Raw genomic sequence first — 21,324 nt, 5'->3', positions numbered from 1 at the left:
GGGACACCTGGAACTAGGATGGTCCTCTTAATTGTCCCAAATTGGGATGAAATGACAGGCTTATATCTCTTCTATTCCCATTATATCTCTTCTATCCCCATTGACAACAGTGCTGCCAATGAGAAAGAGATGTGACTTGGGGCAAGAAAATGCTCATGATAGGACTCAGCTAACCTTGTCAGCAACCAGCATTCCCAGCAGCTGGGACTAAAGGGAGCATCTGGGCACTGTACTGCACCATTTGCTATAGTTGAAACCAGGGTTTTGAGTCTTGAGTATGTGAAAGTGTAATGGCATTGCGTCATTGAATTAGCACACACCCACTGCCAAGTGATTTGTTAGCTGCAGGAGGAATGGTAGAAGAAACTCTGAAGGATTTTCGGTTTAGTGGAAACAATGAGATTGGTTTTAGATCTGTTGAATTTGAGAGGTAGAAATGTCCTATAGGTGATTGGAGATGTGATAATGAAGTGGCAAATGTAAGATAAGGGCTAGAGATGACAAGAAAATACTCAAAACTACAAGGGTAACGTTTGATACTTGGTAGATTAGCTTTTAGTTTTATTATGTACTTCACGTACTTTGGATGTTATGTTTTGATCATTTAAGTGTAACCCTTTTGTTATCATTATGAAGATGCTTATTCTATGTAAACAAAGTATTTTGAGGAGATGTTTTTAAGAAGAGTGACTGCCAAATCACTGTAATATATAAATGTGTCTCAAATTTCTCTAGGTTCTTGGAAGTTCTGGATTGTTTAATAATCATGGACTCCAAGTACAGCAGCAGCAGCAAAGGAATCTTTCACTACACGAATACATGAGTATGGAATTGTTGCAAGAAGCTGGTGTATCCGTTCCCAAAGGATTTGTGGCAAAGTCACCAGATGAAGCTTATGCAATTGCCAAAAAATTAGGTACTAAATTAAGAAAAACTTATGACACCTTGACATGAGAATTCTGATGTGAACTTTTTTTTAATTTTTTATTTTTTTTAAACTTTTATTTAATGAATATAAATTTCCAAAGTACCGCTTATGGATTACAGTGGCTCCCCCCCCCCATAACTTCCCTCCCACCCACAACCCTCCCCTTTCCTGCTCCCTCTCCCCTTCCATTCACATCAAGATTCATTTTCAATTCTCTTTATATACAGAAGATCAGTTTAGTATATATTAAGTAAAGATTTCAACAGTTTGCCCTCACATAGCAACACCAAGTGAAAAATACTGTTGGAATACTAGTTATAGCATTAAATCACAATGTGCAGCACATTAAGGACAGAGATCCTACATGATATTTTTTTAAGAATTGATTAATTTTCTATGCAATGTCCAATTTAAAAAACCAAGTTTTTTTTTTTCATTTTCAATTACCTTTATATACAGAAGATCGATTCAGTATATACTAAGTAAAGATTTCATCAGTTTGCACCCATACATAAACACAAGGTGTAAAAATACTGTTTCAGTACTAGTTATAGCATTACTTCACATTGGACAACACATTGAGGACAGATCCCACATGGGGTGTAAGTACACAGTGACTCCTGTTGTTGATTTAACAAATTGACACTCTTGTCTATGGCATCAGTAATCCCCCTAGGCTCTTGTCATGAGTTGCCGAGGCTATGGAAGCCTTTAGGGTTCGCCAACTTCGATCTTATTCCGACAGGGTCATAGTCAAAGTGGAAGTTCTCTCCTCCCTTCAGAGAAAGGTACCTCCTTCTTTGATGGCCCCGTTCTTTCCACTGGGATCTCACTCACAGAGATCTTTCATTTAGGTCTTTTTTTTTTTTTTGCCAGAGTGTCTTGGTTTTCCATGCCTAAAATACTCTCATGGGCTTTTCAGCCGGATCCGAATGCCTTAAGGGATGATTCTGAGGCCAGAGTGTTATTTAGGACATCTGTCATTCTATGAGTCTGCTGTGTCTCCCACTTCCCATGTTGGATCGTTCTCTCCCTTTTTGGTTCTATCAGTTAGTATGAGCAGACACTAGTCTTGTTTGTGTGATCCCTTTGACTCTTAGACCAATCAGTGTGATCAATTGTGAACTGAAGTTGATCACTTGGACTAATGAGATGGCATTGATACATGCCACCTTGATGGGATTGTATTGGAATCCCCTGGCACGTTTCTAACTCTGCCATTTGGGGCAAGTCCGATTGAGCATGCTCCAAATTGTATGATGTGAACTTTTTGTTTGATGACAAGTTTTAGCTTTTTTTGGCAGGGGAGTACACAGAGACAGGGACAAAGAAAAGGAGCTTCCATTGGTTAGTTTACTCTCCAAATGCCTGCAGTGTCCTGTTAGCCAGGAGCCAGGAATAGATCCAGGTTTTCCATGTGGGGGCCAGGAAACCAATTACTTGAGCTGTAACCTTTGCATCCCAGGTGTACATTAGCAGAAAGCCAAAGTCAGTAGCCAGAGATGGGTATGGAACTCAGGTACTCCATGTGGGAAGCAAGCGTTTCAACTGCTATGCTAAATACTTGTCTCTGACTTTTATTTAAAAAAAAAAATTTGCTTAGAAGAGAAGGCAAAAACTTTATGATTGTTGAAATTCTAAAATTATTAGGAGATGATTGTGAGTTTCTATAGTGCTAATGGCTTGCAAATCACTTATATTGTCATTAGGGAAGCTCTAGTTCTGGTTTTAGTTGGACTGTAATTATAGGGAAGGAAATTTTATTTGCTACCATAATCCTGTGGGTGGCAAGAGAAACTGAGTCAGTGTGGGGTCTGGGGCCTCTAAGCCCTATAGTTGGTGACTCCCCTGAAATAGCTTTGGCCTCTCTCCCCAGTATTCCCTACAAATGCTAATCATCTTCTCTATGTGTCGTAATGTGAAAAGTTTGGAAATGCTGTTCTGTTGTGTATAATTGAGGTTACAAATTGAAGTATGGTTATAAAGAAATCTAGTTCTAATGTTTTCAGAGACCATGAGAGTATGCTAAAATGAAGGTTGGTGAGCTGTGATCATGGAGAAGTTCATAGATTGGACTTTCAAAGAGTTGGTTGTTAAGCATAGAGAAGTGAAGCAATTATAATTTGGGGTCAATTCTAAGAGCAAATTATCATGTCTTATAGTTCAAGGAAATATGATTTCAGTAAGGCAGGTGGCAGAGTTTTTATAATTTCCTTATTGACGTTAGGAAGATAGTTTGAGTTTTAGTATAATGAAGGGAGAATCTCTGTCTCTGAAAAAACATGTAAATTAATGATTGTCAGCCTGGAAGGAGATTTGTAATGACTTTAGTATGTAGGATTTTACGTTCTCTTTTCTTTTCAATATTTTATTAGTTAGATGACTATATACAAGGAATGTTTAAAATGTTTGTGAAAGACTAAAGCTAGGAGGGATAGTGAATGTCTTTTAAAGAGAAGGTTGGCGGCCGTTCGCCGCGGCTCACTAGGCTAATCCTCCGCCTACGGCACCGGCACACCAGGTTCTAGTCCCGGTTGGGGCGCTGGTTCTGTCCCGGTTGCTTCTCTTCCAGTCCAGCTCTCTACTGTGGCCCAGGAAGGCAGTGGAGGATGGCCCAAGTGCTTGGGCCCTGCACCCGCATGGGAGACCAGGAGGAAGCACCTGGCTCCTGGCTTCGGATTGGCGCAGCCCTCCGGCTGTAGCGACCATTTTGGGGTTGAACCAACGGAAGACCTTTCTCTCTCTCACTGTCTAACTCTGCCTGTCAAACAACAACAACAACAACAACAACAACAACAAAAAACAGGGGTGAGATCCAAAAAAAAATCTTATCTGATGAGAGGCAAGTGCCAAGTTTAATAAAACTGTAAGCTCTGTGAGGGCAGATAGGAATCTTTTGCTCATTGTTATAGCTACAGAGCCAGAAGTTTTTGGTATGCAGATGAATCAGTAGTCCTCATAACAAGAGTGCTCAATAATGTATGTTAGGCAAGAGGACTTTCTGTTCTGATAGATGGACAGTATAAATCAGAATCAGTACTGGTAATATCCTCCAAGTGATGGCATATTTCTATTCAAAATAATGTTTATAACTCAAATTTTTACAAAAGCAAGTATACATTTAAGAGGGGAGATTTAGAAAGGTGCTTGAGTCTCTCTTTTATACTTTTAATACCTTCCAAGCTACTCGATGTTTAAAGTGTCAAGAAATTGTTAAATTATTTTCAGTATACCCTAAGAAATGGTTTAATATGGGTGGCTAATTTTCTAACTTGTGGATCTTGTAGACAGTGAATGTTCCAGTGTTCTAACCTAGAAAATCTACATACATAGAATGCCTCATTTTTTGACATGTGAATAAACAAGACTTTATAACAACTCTTAGTAAGTATGTTGAATAACAAGATGTGTGTTTTAAGCTGCTATATGCTTCATATCTAATAGAAGTGCTTTTCTTCTAGGCTCAAAAGATGTTGTGATAAAGGCACAGGTTTTAGCTGGTGGTAGAGGAAAAGGAACATTTGAAAGTGGCCTCAAAGGAGGAGTAAAGATTGTTTTCTCGTAAGTCTTTTTTTTTTTTTTTTTTCAAGAAAAATCTTCAATATTGAAAATTGAGTAAAGATTGCATTTTTAAAAATTATTTCTAAAGTTTTATTTGAAAGAGAGAGATGACACACTTAGATCTTCCATATGCAACAGCTGGGGCTGGGCCAGGCCAAAGCCAGGAATCTGGAACTCAATTTGGGTCTCCCACATGGGTGGCCAGAGACTCAAGGGCTTGAGCCATCATTTGCTGCCTTCTAGGGGATGCATTAGCAGGAAGCTGGAATCAGAAGCAGAGCCAGGAGAAGAACTTAGGCACTCTGATCCAGGATGCTAGTGTCCCAAGCAGTGTTTTAACTGCTGTGCCAAAGATTGAATTTTTCTTTAATTTTTAATTGACAGTAACTGTGCATGTTTATGGGGTTCAGTATGATGTTTTCACACATTTGTACATTGTATAATGATTAATTTAGGATATTGAGATTATAATCTCAAGCATTTATCATTTCTTTGTGATGAGAACATTGAAAATCCTCCTGTAACTATTTTGAATTATATGATACAATATTGTTAACTAGAAAGCAGCCTTGTTTGTAATAAACACCAGAACATGTTCTTGTCTTGATCTCTTACTTTTCCTTGCCCCCTCCCTAATCTCTTACTCTTCTCAGTTTCTAGTAACCTCTATTCTGTGTGAGCCCAGCTATTTTAGATTCTACATTTGAGTGAAATCATGTTGTATTTGTAAAGTTTGATTATGAAAGTGTTGAGAATACTGAGATTTAAATATTGAGATATTATTATATAGATTTGTTTTTCTCAATTGGAGGGGAAAATAGTTTGAATTCTTTTTTATTTTAATTTTAGTCCAGAAGAAGCAAAAGCTGTTTCTTCACAAATGATTGGGAAAAAGTTGTTTACCAAGCAAACTGGAGAAAAGGGCAGAATATGCAATCAAGTTTTGATCTGTGAGCGAAAATATCCCAGAAGAGAATACTACTTTGCAATAGCAATGGAAAGGTCATTTCAAGTGAGTAATTTGTAGACATGCTATATTAAGGATGTATTTATGAAAATTAATTTCAAAGTTGATTACTATTTCTATTTATGTGGAAAAGATGAATAAAATAAAATTTAGAATTTCGTGTATGTCAAGAGCATATTTATGTCTTTTTTAAAAGAGTTTATTTAAGGTATACAAATTCCATGTATTTCCTATATACAGATTCAGGAACATAGAGATCTTTTCCACCCATACTCCTGCCCACACTCCCGCCTTTCTTCATCCTCCCTCTCCTTTTCATATGTTAATTTTTACAAAGATCAGTTTTCAGCATACTTTATATTCATAATTAACTTTACACTAAGTAAAGACTTCAACAAGTAATGTGAATTTAAAAAAAAAAAAAAACACTGTTCCTCAGAAGTTGAGGCAAGGACTATAAACAATCATTGAATCACAAAATATCAATTTCACTTATATACATTACCTATTAGGTATTCTATTAGTTACCACAGCTCAGGGAAAACATCCGGTGTTCGTCTTTAGGACTGGCTAATTTTACTAAGTATTATGGTTTTCTTTTTTTTTTTTTTTTTTTTTTTGACAGGCAGAGTGGACAGTGAGAGAGAGAGACAGAGAGAAAGGTCTTCCTTTTGCCATTGGTTCACCCTCCAATGGCCGCCGCGGTAGCGCGCTGCGGCCGGCGCACCGCGCTGTTCCGATGGCAGGAGCCAGGTGCTTCTCCTGGTCTCCCATGGGGTGCAGGACCCAAGGACTTGGGCCATCCTCCACTGCACTCCCTAGCCACAGCAGAGAGCTGGCCTGGAAGAGGGGCAACCGGGACAGGATCGGTGCCCCGACCGGGACTAGAACCCGGTGTGCCAGCGCCGCAAGGCGGAGGATTAGCCTAGTGAGCCGCGGCGCCGGCATAAGTATTATGGTTTTCGTTGCATCTATTTTGTTCCAAATGAAATAATTTAATTTTTTATTTTTTTACCACTGAGTAGTAGTATTCCATATTGTATATATACCATAATTTCTTTATTTTATTTAATTTTTAAAATTGTTTTATTTTATTTATTTGACAGAGTTACAGAGAAAGGCAGAAGCAGAGTGAGAGGTCTTCCTCTACTGTTTATTCTTTAGCTGGCTGCAATGGCTTGAGCAGAGCTGATCTGAATCCAAGAGCCAGGAGCTTCTTTCGGGTCTCCCTTGTGGGTGCAGGAGACTAAGGATTTGGGCCACCTTCTGCTGCTTCCCTAGACCCTAGCAGAAAGCTGGATCAGAAGTGGAGCAGCTGGAACACGAACCAGCGCCCACATGGGGTGTTGGTGCCACAGGCCAAGTCTTTAACCCACTGTGCCATAGCACTAGCCCTATAATTTCTTTATCCAGTCTTTAGTTGATAGACATCTGGGTTGATTTCATATGTTAGCTACTGTGAATTGAACTGCAGTAAACATGGGGATACAGATCACTCATGTGCTAATTTTGTTTCTTTTGGGTACATTCCCAGGAGTGTGATTGCTGTGTCATATGGTAGGTCTATATTCAGATTTCTGAGGTATCAACATACTGTCTTCCACAGTGGCTGTACCAGTTTACATTCCCATCAAAAGTGGATTAGGGTACTTTTTTATCTACATCCTTGACAGCATTGGTTGTTTGTTGATTTCTGTATGAGAACCCTTCTACTGGGGTGAGGTGAAACCTCATTGTGGTTTTGATTTGCATTTCCTTGATGGTTAGTGATCCAGAGCATTTTTTCATGTGTCTGTTGGCCATTTAAGTTTCCTCTATGGAAAAATTCCTGTTCCGGTCTTTGCCCACTTCTTAACTGAATTGTTGTTTTGTTTTTGAGGTTCTTAAGACCTTTATAGATTTTGGATATTAATCCTTTATCAGTTGTGTAGTTTGCAAATATTTTCTTCTATCCCATTCTGCCATTCAACTGTTCACTTTGCTGAGTGTTTCTTTTTGTAGTGCAGAAGCTTGTTAGCTTGATGTAGTGCCATTTGTCAATTGTGGCTTTGATTGCCTATGCCTCTGGGGTCTTTTCCAAGAAGTCTGCCTATGCCAGTGTCTTACAGACTTTCCCCAATGTTCTCTAGTAATTTGATGGTATCAGATCAGAAATTTAGGTCCTTGGGGGCCAGCACTGTGATATAGCGAGTAAAACCACTGCCTACTTTGCCGGCATCCTCTGTGGGCACTGGTTCAAGTCCTGGCTGCTCCACTTCCGATCCAGCTCTCTGCTGTGTCCTGGGAAGGCAGTAGAAGATGGCCCAAGTCCTTGGACCTCTGCACCCACACGGGAGACCTGGAAGAAGCTCCTGGCTTTGGATCAGTGTAACATCAGCTGTTGTGGCTAATTAGGGAGTGAACCAGTGTATACAAAATCTTTCTCTCTGCCTCTCCTTCTCTCTGGTAACTCTTTCAAATAAATAAATTAAATCTTGAAAAAAATTTAGGTCCTTGATCCATTTTCAGTAGATTTTTGTATAAGGTGTAAGGTAGGAGTCTAGTTTCATACTTCTGCATGTAGAGATCCAGTTTTCCCAACACCATTTGTTGAAGAGACTATCCTTGCTCCAGTGATTGATTTTAACCCTTGTGTCAAAGATGAGATGGTTGTAGATTGTGGATTGATTTCTGAAGTTTCTGATAATTTATCTACATGTCTATTTTTTGCCAGTACCAGGCTGTTTTGATTATAACTGTCCTGTCCTATATGTCTTGAAATCAGGTATTGTGAAGCCTCCAGCTTTCCTTTTCTCTTATATGATTGCTTTAGCTATCCAGGGCTCTTTTGTTTCCATATGAATTTTAACATTGTTCTTTCTTGTTCTTTCTAGATCTGAGAAGAATGTCATGGGTATTTTAATTGGGATTGCATTACTTTGTAAACTGCTTTCAGTAGTATGGACATTTTGATGATATTCTTCCAATCCATGAACAAGGAAATTTTTTCCATTTTTTTGTGTTCTCTTTCTTTCTTTAATGTTTTGTAATTTTCATCATAGAGATCTTCGACATCCTTGGTTAAATTTATTCCAAGGTATTTGATTTTTTTTTGGTAGCTATTGGGAATGGGATTGATCTTAGAAATTTTTCTCAACCATGTCATTGTCTGTGTATACAAAGGCTTTTGATTTTTGTGTATTAATTTTATATCCTGAAACTTTACCAAACTCTTTTAGTGTAGTCTTTTGATCCCCTATATACATAAACATGTCATCTACAAATAGGGATAGATTGACTTCCTCCTTCCCAATTTATATCCCTTTGATTTCTTTTTCTTCACTAATGGTTCTGGCTAAAACTTGAATAGCAGTGGTGAGAGTGGACATCCTGTCTGGTTCCAGATCCTAGTGGGAATTCTTCTAACTTCCTCATTCAATAAGATGCTCACTGTAGGTTTGTCATGAATTACCTTGATTGTATTGAAGAATGTTCCTTCTATACCAGTTTGCTTAAAGTTTTCATCATGAAAGACTGTATGTTTTATCAGATGCTCTCTCTGCATATATTGAGGTAATCATGGTTTTTGTTTTTCAGTTTCTTAATATGACATATCACATTGATTTGCAAATGTTGAACCATCCCTGTATACCAGGAATGAATCCCACTTGGTCCAAATGAATGATCTTTCTGATGTGATATTGGTTTTGATTAGGTAGTATTTTGTTGAGGATTTTTGCACTTATGTTCATCAGGGATATTGGTCTATAGTTCTCTTTGTTGTTTCTTTTTCAGGTTTAGGAATTAGGGAAATGCTGACTTCATAGAAGGAGTTTGGAAGAATTCCCTCCTTTTCAATTGTTTTGAATAGCTTGAGAAGAAATGGAATTAGTTCTTTAAAGTTTGGTAGAATCCAGGAGTGAAATCATCTGATTCTGGGCTTTTCTTTCTTGGGAGAGGCTTTATTACTGATTCAATTTCCATCTTGGTTATTGGTCTGGTTTTCTTTGTCTTGATGACTTAAGTTTGGTAGATTGTATGTGTGCAGGAGTCTATCCATTTCTTCTAGATTTTCCAATTTGTTGGCATACAGCTCTGTGTAGTAATTCCTGATGATTCTTTTTATTTTTGTGGTATCTGTTATTACATTTTCTTTTTCGTCTCTGATTTTATTTATTAGGGTCTTCCTCTCATTTTTGGTTTTTGGGCCAGTGGTGCATCAATTTTGTTTATTTTTTCAAAAACCAGCTCTTCATTTCACTGATCTTTTGTATTTTATTGTTTCAATTTTGTTTGTTTATTCTCTAATTTTAATTATTTCTTTCCTCCTAATTTTGGGTTTGCTTTGCTATTTTTCTAGGTCCTTGAGACACATTGATAGCTCACTCATTTGGTGCCTTTCCAATTTTTTTTTTTTTGACAGCTAGAGTTATAGACAGTGAGAGAGAGAGAGAGAGAGAAAGAAGGGTCTTCCTTCTGTTGGTTCACTCCCCAAATGGCCACTACAGCCAGCACTGTGCCAATCCGAAGTCAGGAGCCAGGTGCTCCTCCATGGTCTCCCATGCAGGTGCAGGGGCCCAAGCACTTGGGCCATCCTCCACTGCCCTCACGGGCCGTAGCAGAGAGCTGGATTGGAAGAGGAGCAACGAGGACTAGAACCTGGTGCCCATATGGGATGCCAGCTCTGCAGGCAGAGGATTAACCAAGTGAGCCACGACGCTGGCCCCTCCAATTTCTTGATGTAGGCACTAAATGCTGTAAACTTTCCTCTTAACACTGCTTTGGCTGTGTCGCCTAAGTTTTGATATGTTGTATTGTCATCTTCATTCATTTTCAGAAAATTTTTTTTAAAGATTTATTTATTTATTTGAAAGTCAGAGCTACACAGAGAGGAGAGGGATGGAGAGAGGGAGAGAGGGAGAGAACCATCCACTGGTTCACTCCCCAGATAGCTGCAATGGCCGGAGCTGCACCAATCCAAGGCCAGGAGCCAGGAGCTTTTTCCAGGTCTCCTTCATGGGTGCAGGGGCCCAAGGACTTGGGGCATCTTCTATTGCTTTCCCAGACCATAGCAGAGAGCTTGATCGGAAGTGGAGCAGCCAGGACTCGAACCAGTGCCCATATGGGATGCCAGCACTGCAGGCGGTGGCTTTACCTGCTACGCCACAGCACTGGCCCCCATCCAGAAATGTTTTTATTTCTCTTTTCATATCTTCAATGACTCACTATTCATTCAGGAGCATATTATTCGTTTCCCATTTGTTTGCGTATGTTTTTGAGATTCTTGAGTTGTTCATTTCCAGCTCATTCCATTGTGTTCTGAAAGGATGCATATTATTATTTTCATTTTTTGAATTTGCTGAGACTTGCTTTATGGCCTTACATGTGGTCCCTCCTAGAGAAGTTCCATGCACTGATGAAAAGAATGTGTAGTCTGTAACTGAGAGATGAAAAGTTGTGTAGATATCAGTTGGGTTCATTTGTTCCATAGTGTCGATTAGGTTTGTTGTTTCTTTGTTGATTTTTGTCTAGTTGATCTGTCCATTGATGAAAGTGGGGTGTTGAAGTCCCCCATTACTATCATATTGGAGTCTACATCTCCCTTTAGATCCATTTCATTTAATTTTATTTATTTTTTTGAAAAAATATTTTATTTACTTAGAGAGAGAGAGAGAGACAGGGAGAGACAGAGAGAAAGGTCTTCCATCTGCTGTTTCACACTGCAAATGGCTGCAGTTGCCAGAGCTGGGCCAATTCAAAGCCAGGAGCCTGGAGCCTTTCAGGGTCTTCCACGGCATAGGTCCAACAATATGGTTTTAAAGAGGATGATGTGGACCGGCGCCGTGGCTCACTTGACTAATCCTCAGCCTGTGGCGCCGGCATCCCATATGGGCGCCGGGTTCTAGTCCCGGCTGTTCCTCTTCCAGTCTAGCTCTCTGCTGTGGCCCGGGAGGGCAGTGGAGGATGGCCCAGGTGACTGGGCCCTGCACCTGTGTCAGAGACCAGGAAGAAGTCCCTTGCTCTTGGGTTCCGATCGGTGTAGCTCCGGCCGTGGCGGCCATTTGGGGGGTGAACCAACGGAAGGAAGCCCTTTCTCTCTGTCTCTTCCTCTCACTATTTGTAACTCTTACCTGTCAAATTAAAAACAAAACAAAACAAAAAACAAACAAAAAAACAGCAAGGATGATGCTAGCTCTTCTCACTTTATGAAATCTAAAATTCAGGCATTGAACATGAGGCATCAGGTGCAGAGAAATCCTTTTGTAGATATGGTGCTTGAAGAGAGCATTGATGCTCATTTTAAATTATAATTAGTTTTTAAGTGTGCTAGATTTTATGAGTTGAATCTGTAAGCCAGTATTTTTGAAGCTTGCTGGGTAATTGTATATAATTTGCAATAATGCCTTGCGGCGCCGGCACACTGGGTTCTAGTCCCGGATGGGGTGCCGGATTCTGTCCCGGTTGCCCCTCTTCCAGGCCAGCTCTCTGCTATGGCCCGGGAGTGCAGTCGAGGATGGCCCAAGTGCTTGGGCCCTGTACCCCATGGAGACCAGGAGAAGCACCTGGCTCCTGCCTTCGGATCAGCGCGGTGTACCGGCCGCAGTGTGCCGGCCGCGGTGGTCGTTGGAGGGTGAACCAACGGCAAAAGAAAACCTTTCTCTCTGTCTCTCTCTCACTGTCCACTCTGCCTGTCCAAAAAAAAAAAAAAAAAAAAAAAATTAAAATAACAAATGTAAAGGGTTATGAAACAGAGAACAACTTTTTTTAAAAGATTTATTTATTTATTTGAAAGTCAGTTACACAGAGAAAGGAGAGGCAGAGAGTGAGAGAGGTCTTCCATCCGCTGGTTCACTCCCCAGATGGCCACAATGGCCAGAGCTGTGCTGATCTGAAGCCAGGAGCCAGGAGCTTCCTCCGCGTCTCCTACGTGGGTGCAGTGGCCCAAGGACCTTGGCCATCTTCTGCTGCTTTCCCAGGCCATAGCAGAGAGCTGGATTGGAAATGGAGCAGCTGGGAATAGAACTGGCGCCCATGTGGGATGCAGATGCTTTAGGCCAGGTCGTTAACCCACTGTGCCATAGCACCGGCCCCAGAACAACTTTTTAAAAAGATCAATTTTCTATATTGTGATTTTTTTTCTAGAAATGTTTATTTTTTTTAATGTTTTTTTTTCTTTCCATTTTTTTTTAAACTTTTATTTAATAAATATAAATTTCAAAATACAACTTTTGTGTTATAGCGGCATTTCCCCTCATAACCTCCCTCCCACCTGCAACCATCCCCACGCCCTCTCCCATCCCATTTTTCATCAAGATTCATTTTCAATGATCTTTATATGCAAAAGATCAACTTGATATATACTAAGTAAAGATTTCAACAGTTTGCAACCACACAGATACACAAAGTATAAAGTACTATTTGAGTAATAGTTTTACTATTAATTCGCATAGTACAAGACATTAAAGGACAGAGATCCTACATGGGGAGCAAGTGTACAGTAACTCCTGTTGATTTAACAATTAACACTCTTATTTATGACATCAGTAATCACCTGAGGCTCTTGTCATGAGCTGTCAAGGCTATGGAAGCCTTTTGAGTTTGCCAACTCTGACCTTATTTATATGAGGCCATAATCAAAGTGGAAGTTCTCCCTTCAGAGAAAGGTACCTCCTCCTCTGATGGCCCGTTCTTTCCTCTGGGATCTCACTAACACATCTTTCATTTAGGTCTTTTTTTTTTTTTTTGCCAGAATGTCTTGGCTTTCCATGCCTAAGAAACTCTCATCAGCTTTTTAGCCAAATTGGAATGCCTTAAGGGCTGATTCTGAGGCCAGAGTTCTAGCAGTGTTTAAAGCTAAAAATTGTCTTTTGCAACTTTTAATTTTTACAAGAAAGTATTTCATTTTATTTTATTTTATTTTATTTTTTTGACAGAGTGGACAGTGAGAAAGAGAGACAGAGAGAAGGTCTTCCTTTGCCATTGGTTCACCCTCCAATGGCCGCCGCGGCTGGCACGCTGTGGCCGGCGCACCGCGCTGATCCATCCGATGGTAGGAGCCAGGTGCTTCTCCTGGTCTCCCATGGGGTGCAGGGCCCAAGCACTTGGGCCATCCCCCACTGCATTCCCTGGCCACAGCAGAGAGCTGGCCTGGAAGAGGGGCAACCGGGACAGAATCTGGCACCCTGACCGGGACTAGAACCCGGTGTGCCGGTGCCGCAAGGCGGAGGATTAGCCTAGTGAGCTGCGGCACCAGCCCAAGAAAGTATTTCTTAAGGTGTAACACTAGATGGTAGTAAAAATCCACACAGAAAAATGTGATAAAAATATTATTTGATTCTTAAGTGATCCCTTTACCTCTATAGGTTTTTCTATGTAGTACAGTTTAGTTTTATGTTGTTTTAAAAATCTGATGACATTACCACACAAATTTGCATAAACTATATTTTTACACATTTATTCTTACTGTTTTCATTTATTTTACATATCATCATGTATCTTTTTTTTTTTTTTCTTCTTTGACAGGCAGAGTGGATAGTGAGAGGGAGACAGAGAGAAAGGTCTTCCTTTTTGCCATTGGTTCACCCTCCAATGGCTGCTGCGGCCAGCGCATCTCGCTGATCCAAAGCCAGGAGCCAGGTGCCCCTCCTGGTCTCCCAGGCAGGTGCAGGGCCCAAGCACTTGGGCCATCCTCCACTGCACTCCCGGGCCACAGCAGAGAGCTGGCCCGGAAGAGGGGCAACCTGGACAGAATCCGGTGCCCCGACCAGGACTAGAACCCAGTGTGCTGGCACCGCAAGGCGGAGGATTAGCCTGTTGAGCCACGGCGCCGGCCTCAATACAGTATTAATACATGGACAAGTAGAGATTTATCAAGGATGCATTCAAAAAGAAATATGGTGCCGGCCGTATCATTTTGTTTTGTTCTTTATTTTTTTTAGATTATTTATTTGAAAGCCCAAGTGACAGAGATCTTCCATCCAGTGGTTCATTCCTCAAATGGCACAATAGCCAGGACAGGGCTGGGCTGAAGCCAGGAGCCTGGAACTCTATCTAAGTCTCCTATACATGTGGCAGGGGCTCAAGTACTTGGAGTATGTCCTTCATTGCTTTTCCCAGGCACATTTGCAAGGAGTTGGGTCAGAAGTGGAGCAGCCAGCAGTCAAACTGGTATTCCAGTATGGCATGCTTAGGTCACATGGGGCAGCTTAACAATGCCAGTCCCAGTTTTGTACTTTCTGTTGCAGTCAGAAGCAAGGTGTAACTGCTCAAATTGAAATGAGTCCTATTGATAGTAACTCACTTTTATAATAGTAAATGTAGCAAACTGTGTTTGTACTTAGTAAGACTTGCTAGAGCATTTGTGAAAATGATTAAATTTGAATTCATTTTCAGAGCCTGAATTTTCAGAGAGCTATTTGACTCTTATGGAGGAAAAAATAATTTAATTTCAACTGCAAAAGTGATACATGATTGTAATAATTGTAACTAAAAATGCCATAATACTAGACGAACTGTTCAAAGACATAATGTTCTTCGGTGTTATCACACTAGACCAGTTAGAGTTGGTTGATGTTAGTTTTTAGAGAATAGTCTGCTTTTTTTGGGAATCCCTGTGGACAAGTCTGATACACAACAGAAAAATCAGTGAAGTATTTAAGCATTTTTGATTTAATTAATGTTTGTATGTAGACGTTAATTCATCATTAGAAACTGCTTTTTCTTTGTTTTTGGTAGATGTATCATAGACTCTACTGGTCTTTTTTTAGTACCTGTCACATAAGGATACCTAGGCCAGCTGCTACCCTGGGATAGGTGTGTTTTAAAATCAGTTTAAGTACCTTCTGTGTTTGATGCTTATTAAATCAGTTTTTTTTTTTTAAGAGATTTATTTTATTTATTTGAAAGAGTTACAGAAAGAGGAAGAGACAGAAAGAGAGTAAGGTCTTCCATCCGCTGGTTCACTACCCAAATGGCCCTAACTGCTGGAGCTGAGCTGATCCAAAGCCAGGAGCGAGGAGCTTCTTCCAGGTATCCCATGTAGGGTTCAGGAGCCTAAAGACTTGGGCCATCCTCTGCTGCTTTCACAGGCACGTTAGCAGGAACCTCGATCAGAAGTAGAGCATCCAGGACTTGAACTGGCGCCCATATAGGATGTCAGCCCTGCAGGCTAGGGCTTTTACCTGCTGTGCCTGCCTCTAAATCAGATTTCTTAACATTTGCCTAATGAATGTTTAATAGGTACATTTGGGCTGAGACAAATGTTTCTTAACAAATCACATGTGGTACTTTATTTTTCTAGTTAAACATTGCAGTCTGCTGAGAATGCGTGTTGCATTTAATTGTCAATTTTTTACTTTCTCTGAAATAGATATAAAGTATACTTACTGTAAGAATTCCAAATTTAATTTAGCATGATTTTATTTATTTATTTTTAAAGTCATGAGTCATCAGGATTTTTTTTTTTTTTTTTTTTTTGGACAGGCAGAGTGGACAGTGAGAGACAGAGAGAAAGGTCTTCCTTTACCATTGTTTCACCCTCCAATAGCCGGCGCAGCCAGCGCGCCGCGCTGATCCGAAGCCAGGAGCCAGGTGCCTCTCCTGGTCTCCCATGGGGAGCAGGGCCCAACCACTTGGGCCATCCTCCACTGCACTCCTGGGCCATAGTAGAGAGCTGGCCTGGAAGAGGGGCAACCGGGACAGAATCTGGTGCCCTGACCAGGACTAGAACCCAGTGTGCTGGCGCCGCAGGCAGAGGATTAGCCTATTGAGCTGTGGCACCAGCCAGGATTTTTTTTAAAGATTTATTTTATTTATTTGAAAAACAGTTACAGAGAGAGAGAGAGAGAGAGATCGATCTTCCATCTGCTGGCTCACTTCCCGAGAGAGAGAGAGAGAGAGAGAGATCGATCTTCCATCTGCTGGCTCACTTCCCAAATGGTTGCAACAGCCAGAACTGAGCTGATCCAAAGCCAGGGGACAAGAGCTGTTTCCGGGTCTTCCACATGGGTGCAGGTGCCTGAGGATATCTTTTGCTACTTTCCCAGATGCATTAGCAGGGAGCTGGATCAGAAGTAGAGCAGCCAAGACTTGAACTGGTGCTCATGTGGGATGCCAGGGCTTTATCCTGCTGTACTACAGCAGTGGCCCCAATTTTATTTTTTAGAAAGGATTTATTTTATTTATTTGAAGGGCAGAGTTAACAGAGAGAGGGGGTAAGGGAGGGAGGTCTTCCATCTGCTGGTTCACTTCCCAAATGACTGCAATGGCTATGGCTGGACTAGTCCAAAGTCAGGAGCTACTTTGTAGTCTCCCATGTGGTTGCAAGGGCCCAAGCATTTGGCTTTCCCAGAGTCATTAACTGGGAGCCAAATTGGAAATGGAGCAGCTGGGGCTCAAGCTGGTGCCCACATAGGATGCTGGCACTGCAGGTGGTGGCTTAACCTAATACGCTGCAATGCTGGCCCTATGATTTTATATTTTTAAACAGATCTTTATTATATTAAGTTGTTGCTTTCTCATGTACATTTAAACTCAAACATATTTTAAAGCAAAATTTTATATAAAATCAATAAAAGAAGAGGAATTTAAGGTATGGAAATGAAAATATGAACAGTATTAACTTTTTTGAAACTACAGCTACTTGCTAGAAGTTAAATTGTTCTGAAAGTTTATTACCAAAATTTAAAAGTTAAACCAACTTACGTGAACAGGAAACAACTATTCAGGGCCAGCTCTGTGGCGCAGTAGGTTAAAGCCCTGGCCTGAAGCACCGGCATCCCATATAGGCACTGGTTTGAGTCCCTGCTGCTCTACTTCCGATCCAGCTCTCTGCTATGGCCTGGGAAAGCAGTGGAAAATGGCCCAACTGTTTGGACCCCTACACGCGCATGGGAGACCCGAAAGAAACTCCTGGCTTCAGATCAGCGCAGCTCCGGCCATTGTAGCCATCTGGGGAGTGAACCAGAGGATGATGAAAGAGCTCTCTCTTTGTCTCTACCTTTCTCTGTAACTCTTTGAAATAAATAAAAAATCTTTAAAAAAAAAAAAAAAGGAAACAGCTGTTCATTCTGCCGCATTGACCAAATGCAAAGCTGTAGTCATTGCTTCAGCTGACCTCTGTTTGCTCATTCAGGTGGTTCCTTTTTCAGTTACTTGTCAGATTAGTACAAATAAAGTCTCTTTATTTAGTATCATTTCATATATTTTTTTCTAGGCCTTATCCCAGTTTATAGACAACTCTTAGAGACTTAATTGCTCTTTTAGTCAAACTTAATTTCCGTACCCATCCCTAGGTGCAGCCTTCTCTGTGGCTCTTCTTTTACCAGTTATTTACACAAAAAGAAAAGGAAAATATAGCTTAAATAAAATGTACAAATGCTTTAAAAGTTTGTTGGTCTTTACCTCTTCTGTTACATTTTGTAGTTATTTCTAGATTTAATTTATATTCTACTTCAGTAGCATGAGAGTAATTGTGCAGGCTCTTCTTAAATCTGAGTATTTTCCTGCTCTTTGGATCTTCATAAATGCTTATGATTGTGAACTACCTCACTAGAGAGGAAATGAAGAACATCTTTTTATTGGAAATTTATAGAGGTCCTTAAAATTAGACTATAATTTCAAATGTTTCTCCTTGCTTAGATCTGCTAGTGTTTTCTCCCTTAGTCTTAGAAGATTCAATGATTCTCTTCTTAAAAAAATTTTTTATATGTGTGTTGAGATGAGTTCTATCACAAAGTACCTGGAATTAGGCCAAACTTCAGAGGTTAAGGGCACAGTCCTGTATATGACTGCCCTTATTTCAGATACCATTCTGAAGTTTAGGGTCCCCATATCACCCTTAAAAATTTGGATGCTTCCACTATCCCTTTATGTTTGATAATGCCTTAGAACTGTTCACAGGAACATGCTACACTTAATGATTGTAGTTTGGTTACAGCTCAAGAACACAAATCAGAAGCAGCCAAGTGGAAAGACAAATAGTGTGGGGTCTAGAAGGTCTAGAAGACACAGGAAGCTTCCATTGTTCTCAGGGATGTGCCGCTCTCCTGGCATCTTGATGCATGACACAGCAGAGTATTGCCAACTGAAGTTTTTTTTTTTTTTTAAATTATTATAGAAAACATTTAATGGTACCCATTTTTTAATGTACTGAACAATAATGTTAACTACATGCATGTTTTGTGTCACAGATTTTTAAAACTTTTTAATCTTGTAAGACTGAAACTATAAATACTGAACAATATCATTCCCTTGTCACCTAGCCATTCTTCCTAGGACTTTGACTTTTTTTTTTTTGAAGATTTATTTATTTGCTTGAAAGGCAGAGTTACGTAGAGGTGGAGGGTGGGGTGGGGGGGGTCTTCCATCTGCTGGTTCACTTCCCAGATGGCTGCAATGGCTGGAGCTGTGCTGATCCGGAGCCAGGAGCTTCTTCCAGGTCTCCCATGTTGGTGCAGAGGCCCAAGCACTTGGGCAATCTTCTACTGCTTTCCTATGCCATAGGTGAGAGTGGGATTATAAGTGCAACAGCCCGGACATGAACCTGAGCCCATATGGGATGCTGGCACTGCAGGCAGCAGCTTTACCCCCCTATGTCACAGCGTTGGCTCCAGTTTGACTGTTTAGAGATCTCATAAGTGGGAGCATGTGGTATTTGTCCTTTAGTGACTGGCTTATTTCACTCAGCAGAATGCCTTCAAAGTTCATCCATGATTTAGCATGTGTTAGATTTTCCTTTCTAAAGAGTGAGAAATACTCAATTGTATGTGTGTATCACATTTTCTTTATCCATTCATTCTTTAGTGGAACCTCTACAGTGTTACCAATAGTGATACACCATTTTACATTCCAGTTTTGGTCAGTGGCACATACTTTCTGTATATCTGTTCTCACCAACACGTTTTTTGTTTCATATTTACATTTTTAGCTATTTATTTGAGAGGCAGAATAAGAGAGGAAAGAGCTTCTATCCATCCACTGGTTCACTCCCCAAATGCCGACAGTAGCCAGGATTGTGCTGGGCTAAAGCTGGTAGCCAACAATTCAATAATCTAGGTCTCCCGCATAGGTGGCAGTGATGTCACCCAGCTAACTTGAGCCATCATGTGCTGCCTCCCATGGTATGTTGATAGCAGGAAGCTAGAGTCAGGAGCTAGAACTGGGTATCCAACCCAGGCACTCCCATATAGGATGTGGACATGTAGACGTCTTTAACCTGTGGCTAAACCACTAGGCCAAATGCCAGTCTTTTTCTTTTCTTTTTTTTTTCTCTTGATACTGGCCATCCTAAAGGACCTGAGTTGATAAATATCTCATTATGGTTTTGATTCACATTTCCCTAATATTAATGAAATTGAGTATTTTTTAAATGCTTTTTGGCCATTTGTATATCTTCTTTGGGAGAATGGTCCATTTAAGTTCTTGGCCTATTTTTAAAAATACTAATTTCAGAAGGAGGGAGGGAGACAAAAAAGAGGGAGAGAGTGTATAAAGAGAGAGTGTTCACGAGGCTGGCCCCGTGGCTCACTTGGTTAATCCTCTGCCTGCAGTGCCAGCATCCCATATGGGTGCCGGATTCTAGTGCCGGCTGCTTCTCTTCCAGTCCAGCTCTCTGCTGTGGCCTGGGAGGGCAGTGGAGGATGGCCCAAGTGCTTGGGACCCTGCACCCGCATGGGAGACCAGGAGGAAGCACCTGGCTCCTGGCTTCGGATTGGCGCAGTTCCAGCTGTAGCGGCCATTTTGGGGGTGAACCAACGGAAGGAAGATCTTTCTCTCTGTCTCTCTCACTGTCTATAACTCTGCCTGTCAAATAAGTAAAAAATAAAATGACTGTTCCCTTCTACTATGTTCAGTCCCCAAAAGCTCTCAGCCACTAAGGGGCCCAAGCGGGGAACTCACTCCAGGTCTTCATATAATTGGCAGAAACCCAACTACTTGAACCATTACAGATGCCTCTCAGGAAGGTAGAAACTGAAGGTGCAGCTAGAAGTCAAACCCAGGCACTCTGATGTGGGAAGTGGGTATCCTAATTGGCTTAACCACTAGGCCAAATACCTACTCTATTTTGTCCATTTTTAAATTGGACTGTATGGTTTGCAAATATTTTCTCCCTTTCTGTAGATTTCTTTTTCACTTTGTTGAATGTTTCCTTTGCTGCACAGAAGTATTTAAGTTTGGTGTGGTCACATTTGTCTTGTCACATTTGACTCTTATTGCCTGTGCTTTTGGTGTTGGATGTAAGAAATTGCTAAACCTAGTGTCATGAAGTTTTCTTCTGGGAGTTTTATTGTTTCAGGTCTTACATTTAGATCTTTAACACATTGTGAGTTAATTTAAGATAACGAGGTCAGGGTCCAACCTCATCCTTCTACATGTAGATATTCTATTTTCCCAGTACCATCTGTTCTCCATTGGTAGCTTTGGCACTTTTGTTGAAGAATATTTAAGCATATAAATGAAGAATTATTTCTATGCCCTCTATTCCATTGGTTTATATGTCTGTATTTACGAGAATACATTATTTTTTTGCTTACTATAACTTTGTAATATGGCTTGAGATCAGGAACTGTGAGGTTGTTTTGGCTTTTCTGGGTTCTTTAAGATTACATGTGAATTTTAGAGTGTTCTTTTTCTCTTGCAAAAAAAACTGCCATTGGGACTTTAAAGGATTGCATTGTATCTAAAGATTGCTTCGGATAGTATGTACATTTTAACAGTATTATGTATCCTACTTCGTGAACCCAAGAAGTCTTTTTTGTGTTTTGTGTGTTGTCTTTAATTTCTGCCAGCAGTGTTTTTTAGTTGTCAGTGCATAAATCTTTCAGCTACTTGGTTACATTTACTCTTAAGCATTTTGTTCTTTTTTACGTTACTGTAAATGAGATTTCTT

The 21,324-nt window shown here is 40.5% G+C and overlaps 1 protein-coding gene across 1 annotated transcript in view; it reads left to right on the top strand.

Moving 5' to 3' along the window:
• The window catches only part of SUCLA2 (succinate-CoA ligase ADP-forming subunit beta), a 64,349-nt gene that overhangs the window by 8,470 nt on the left and 34,555 nt on the right, over positions 1–21,324 (top strand). The window contains exons 2-4 of the mRNA XM_062194182.1: positions 736–916; positions 4,390–4,489; positions 5,339–5,501. Of these exons, the coding sequence (XP_062050166.1) occupies positions 736–916; positions 4,390–4,489; positions 5,339–5,501 (444 nt within the window). The remainder of the gene's footprint in view (positions 1–735; positions 917–4,389; positions 4,490–5,338; positions 5,502–21,324) is intronic.

This window comes from Lepus europaeus, chromosome 6, assembly GCF_033115175.1.
Source record: "Lepus europaeus isolate LE1 chromosome 6, mLepTim1.pri, whole genome shotgun sequence".
Taxonomy (NCBI): Eukaryota; Metazoa; Chordata; class Mammalia; order Lagomorpha; family Leporidae; genus Lepus; species Lepus europaeus.
Note: the sequence above shows the minus strand (reverse complement) of the source record. Positions and strands in the feature narration are given on the sequence as shown.